The sequence below is a fragment of the Tachysurus fulvidraco genome, chromosome 23, assembly GCF_022655615.1.
Source record: "Tachysurus fulvidraco isolate hzauxx_2018 chromosome 23, HZAU_PFXX_2.0, whole genome shotgun sequence".
NCBI lineage: Eukaryota > Metazoa > Chordata > Actinopteri > Siluriformes > Bagridae > Tachysurus > Tachysurus fulvidraco.
This window is the reverse complement of record NC_062540.1, coordinates 19066046-19070956: the sequence shown is the minus strand read 5'-3', so window position 1 is coordinate 19070956 and position 4911 is coordinate 19066046. Positions and strand designations below refer to the sequence as shown.

Here is a 4911-nt window from a genome sequence, read left to right as displayed (position 1 = left end):
GTTTAACTGAATGTTAATTTTCCTCTCCTCAGGGTAATGGAGATGCCGTATGCCTATCAGTGCTGTGTGTTTGGAGCGTGTAATGGATACAGATCCGCCACTCAGTGGGAGGAAACGCCGGCTACAGAGGAAGAGGAGCTTCAGAAAAGAGCTCTCAGCCTCGTCCCCATTCACTCGGACTGTAAGATCATTAGGATTTTTACTGTCTAACTCTCCTGTGCATATCATGTTGACCAGGACCGTCTTCATCTACAATCCCCCCCAGGATTAATTAAAAATAAATAAATAATGGTATAATAAAAGCGCAGCTCGAATTATCCACGTGTGTTTTCACCTGCGTGTCTGCTCGTCTTTAATTAGAGTGATTAAAAACATGTCGGTGCCGTACAGTAACCACAGAAAAGTGTTTCTCCCAGCATTCCTCTGTCAGCGAGCTCAGCTCAGCACAGCGCAGCGGCTTTAAAGCCGTGCCATAATTACACTGCGGATGATTGACGAGGGAAGATCTGAAAGCTCTGTTCATCTCTGTGAAAGAGAAGCAAAACAAAGCCTGATTAGCCAGAGACTTTTTGCATTGTGTGTTAGATTTACAGGACCATCAATCTGTTTTCAGGAGAGCTGAAAGTGGTGAGATATCGGTGCAGATCAGACGCGTTTCGGGCAGGTCGGATTAAAACGCGCTGGGGTTAGATGAAAGTTAGGACTGGGTGGAATATTTCAAGATGATTTGTTTTGCAGACGATCCCGATCTGGAGGAATTCCAGGCAGCCATAGAAGAGTCCAAACTCCAGACGAGTGTTCAGTGCACTCCTGTCCCAGGTGATTACAAATTTAATCAATGAATTATTGCTGTTATTTATTGCTTAATTATTTGTGAAGGATTTAAACAAAAACAAACAAAAAACTGGGATTAAAAGAAAAATTCCTGGATTAAAACGTGTAGTTTTTATCTTGTGCTACTGTTCACCGACCATAGTTTATGGTTCTGATATTATTGCTCTGTGTTGCCCCCTAGTGGACAAACAGAGACTAGCTCTTTTTTTGTTGTGGTGTTCATAACCTTAGCCGTGTTCATTATTATTGTTGTTACTCTCCCTGTCCTGCAGGTCCGTTTAAGCCATGTGATGCTCTGTTCGACAGCTGGCTGGTCCGTTTAGGGATGTGGCTCATTTCTCTCGTCTCCCTACTGGCCAATGTTCTCCTAGTGCTCTCAGTCTTCGCATCGCCCAGCTACCTCTCTCCTGTCAAGTTCATCATCGGCTCCATCGGCGCTGCGAACCTACTCACTGGGCTCTGCGTTTGCGTGTTGGCGCTCATCGACGCTCTGACCTTCGGCCAGTTCGCTTTGTATGGTGCGCGCTGGGAATCCGGTGCCGGTTGCCGAGTGACAGGCTTCATCTCCGTAGCAGCATCTGAATCTTCCATTCTGTTCCTGGTGCTTGCGGCGGTTCAGTGCAGTGTTTCCGTCTCATTTGGGAAGTCCCCGTCTCACGGCAGCGTCCGATGCGCTGCTACAGTCTGCGTCACACTTTCGCTGATTTCTGCAAGTCTGCCACTCTTGGGGGTGGGCAAATTTGGAACCACACCACTTTGTATCCCGTCCCCGCTCCCAGATGCCCCACCCACCACACTAGGCTTTATGGTAGCACTGATTATGATGAACTCTCTCTGCTTCCTGCTCATCACAAGCACTTATATTAAGCTCTACTGGGATCTGATGAAGGGGAACTTCGACAGCGTGTGGGACTGCGCCATGATCAAGCATGTGGCCTGGCTCATTTTCACCAACTGCTTGCTTTATTGCCCTGTCGCCTTCCTCACTTTCGCCTCCTTGCTTTCCCTCATCCCCGTCAGCGAAGACGTGATCAAATCCGTCCTGCTGCTGCTCCTCCCACTGCCGGCATGCGTCAACCCGCTGCTTTACCTCCTCTTTAACCCACACTTCCGCGAGGACGCAAAGCTCTTTCTGAACCGAGCTCGCCTGGTGCAGGACCGCGTTCTCGACTCCTTCGTCTCTGTGGAGATGGAGAAGAGCTCCTGCGACTCCACCCAGGCACTGGTGCCGTACTGCTCTGAGTCAGATGCCACGCTCGACACCTCGGTGCCACTTGTGCCATGCCAGCTGCAGACGATGAATAAAGAAAATGACAAAAAGGAGGAGAACATCTGGAGCAAAAAGAAGGACAATCAGAGAAGAAGCTCACTCGTCTCTGCAGTCTATCAGTCTTCACATCCCCCATGCCATTCGTAAATCCTATTCGGACTTTGCTCAGATATCAGAACCCTTCCATTTACGAGAAAGACGTTTCTCACGGACAAAAAATTAGTATTGGTTGATGATAGAGTAAAGAAATATAGACTCAAACTTTTGGACCCAACAGGTTTCTCTGAGAGGCAGGAGTGAGATTTTAAAACTTACCTTACAATGACAGTTCGGTCGAAAATGAAATGCACACAATGTCACAGAATGTCATCTGAAAGTTCCCTCAGATCTAATGGTTCAGCTGAGATGTGATTCCTGTCTGATGTTTGGCTAAACTGTCAGCTAGATCACCTACTCATCCATCATCGCAACGCAGCGCAAATGAGCAAAAACACTTCTGCACTACTGAAGCTTATTTACACCACATTGAACTCCGATTTACTGTATAACAACAACATGATACTCAGATTAATCCATCAACGGCAGCGACATATCATGAAACACAACAAAATAGTCACCAGATCACATTTACAATTACCACTTTTGCTGTTGTGACATCACAAAATTCACATAAGGCAACACACGACTTTTTATCTCATTGTAACATAACATTCAGTCTTGACTTCATGTCTCATCAGTGCAACAAATCATCACACCGTTGTGACGTAACGTCATGCGATTCTGACAAACTGTCACACGATTCTGCGATTCCAAAAGTCGTCGCACTATTCCGACAAAACGTCACACGATTCCAACAAAAAAATCAGGTGATTCTGACACAATGTCACACAATCCCGCGATTCCGACAAAACGTCACACAATTCTGTGATTCCAACAAAACATCACACAGTTCTGCGATTCCAACAAAACGTCCCACAATTTCCATAAAACGTCACGCAATTCTGCGATTCCGACAAAACGTCACATGATTCAGCAAAAAAATCACGTGATTCTGACAAAATGTCCCACAATTTCTACAAAACGCCACACAATTCTGCGATTCCAACAAAACGTCACACAATTTCCATAAAACGTCACGCAATTCTGCGATTCCGACAAAACGTCACACGATCAACAAAAAAATCACGTGATTCTGACAAAACGTACCACAATTTCGACAAAACGTCACACAATTCTGCGATTTTGATCAAACGTCACACAATTCTGCGATTCCAACAAAACGTCACAAAATTCTGCGATTCCAACAAAACGTCCCACAATTCTACGATTCCAACAAAACGTCACACAATTCTGCGATTCCAACAAAACGTCACACAATTCTACGATTCCAACAAAACGTCACACAATTCTGCGATTCCAACAAAACGTCACACAATTCTACGATTCCAACAAAACGTCACACAATTCTGCGATTCCAACAAAACGTCACACAATTCTACGATTCCAACAAAACGTCACACAATTCTACGATTCCAACAAAACGTCACACGATTCAACAAAAAAAAATCACGTGATTCTGACAAAACGTCCCACAATTTCTACAAAACGTCACACAATTCTGCGATTCTGACAAAACGTCACACATTTACACAATTCCAACAAAACGTCACAAAATTCTGTGACTCCGACAAAACGTGACGGGATTCCGTCAAAACATCAGGAAGATTTAATAAAAACGTCACACAAAACCTTACAATTTCATCTCACAAATTTCAGCATTTCACAGAATTGTGGCTTTTTTTTCTCCATTGTGAATTACATCTTGCCCTTGTGACAAAAACGCCACACAAATCCAACAAAACGTTGCACAATCTTGACTTTTAATCAAACTACGGTGACTTTATGTCTCGGCATTGCAAAAGAACATCACACAGCGAATTTTTATTAAATCAATCTGTAACATATCACTATGCCATGACCCCAGGAAACAAGGAAACAACCTCAACAAGAAGACGTCAGAATTAAGCGTCAGAATTAAGCTTCAGTACCACAGGAGGGCGATAACTGATAGCTACTAAATCCTAAACTAATAACCAATAACAGATAAAAAGGTCGCAACTGAGCGATAAGAATTTCAACATTATAAATATAAATAATTTCTCATACGTAGCATAAACCAAAGCTTTTACACTGCACTGACCGGTACGGTTCCTCAGAGGTCCTCAGACATTGTGTACATTTCGTTTGTGCCTGAACTTTTCCTTTAGCATCAACCGAATGTGAAAACCAGTTGCTCCAGCACACCTCTTCATTAAGGCTGTTTGAAATCAAACACATTAAAGAAATTAAATATAATTTGTTAAGCGTCGGCAGACCTTCGCTTGTGAGGGTCAGCAGTCTGTCTACTAGCCGTGCACTCGACTCTACTCCAGTGCAGAATTCTGCTTTTCACAGATGTAAAGTAGCTAGCTATTATGTATAAAATATAAATATAACTACCTCTGAACTAGCATGCTCGTTTCCTTATTTTTTTACCCAGAGTGTGTTTTGTTTCTATTCTTTATATATATATATATATATATATATATATATATATATATATATATATATATATATATATATTATAAAATGTATATGGAAAATAAATCATTTTTATATCGACATTTTGAAGCCATTTAGTTTGCGATCCAGACATGCTATTTTGGATGTACATTTTTTCATATTTCTGTATACATCTGGTAAAAAAAAAGATTGAATAAAGTTTATTAGTTTCATACACGTCCCGATTTGGGGGTCGAATTTCTTAT

At 42.5% G+C, this 4911-nt stretch overlaps 1 protein-coding gene across 1 annotated transcript in view; it reads left to right on the top strand.

The window, feature by feature from the left end:
- Positions 1-4639, top strand: part of LOC113650689 (leucine-rich repeat-containing G-protein coupled receptor 6) — an 89344-nt gene extending 84705 nt beyond the window's left edge. Inside the window, exons 16-18 of the mRNA XM_027159147.2 lie at positions 33-181; positions 739-819; positions 1107-4639. Of these exons, the coding sequence (XP_027014948.2) occupies positions 33-181; positions 739-819; positions 1107-2251 (1375 nt within the window). The 3' untranslated portion in view covers positions 2252-4639. The remainder of the gene's footprint in view (positions 1-32; positions 182-738; positions 820-1106) is intronic.
- Positions 4640-4911: the final 272 nt, after the last annotated feature.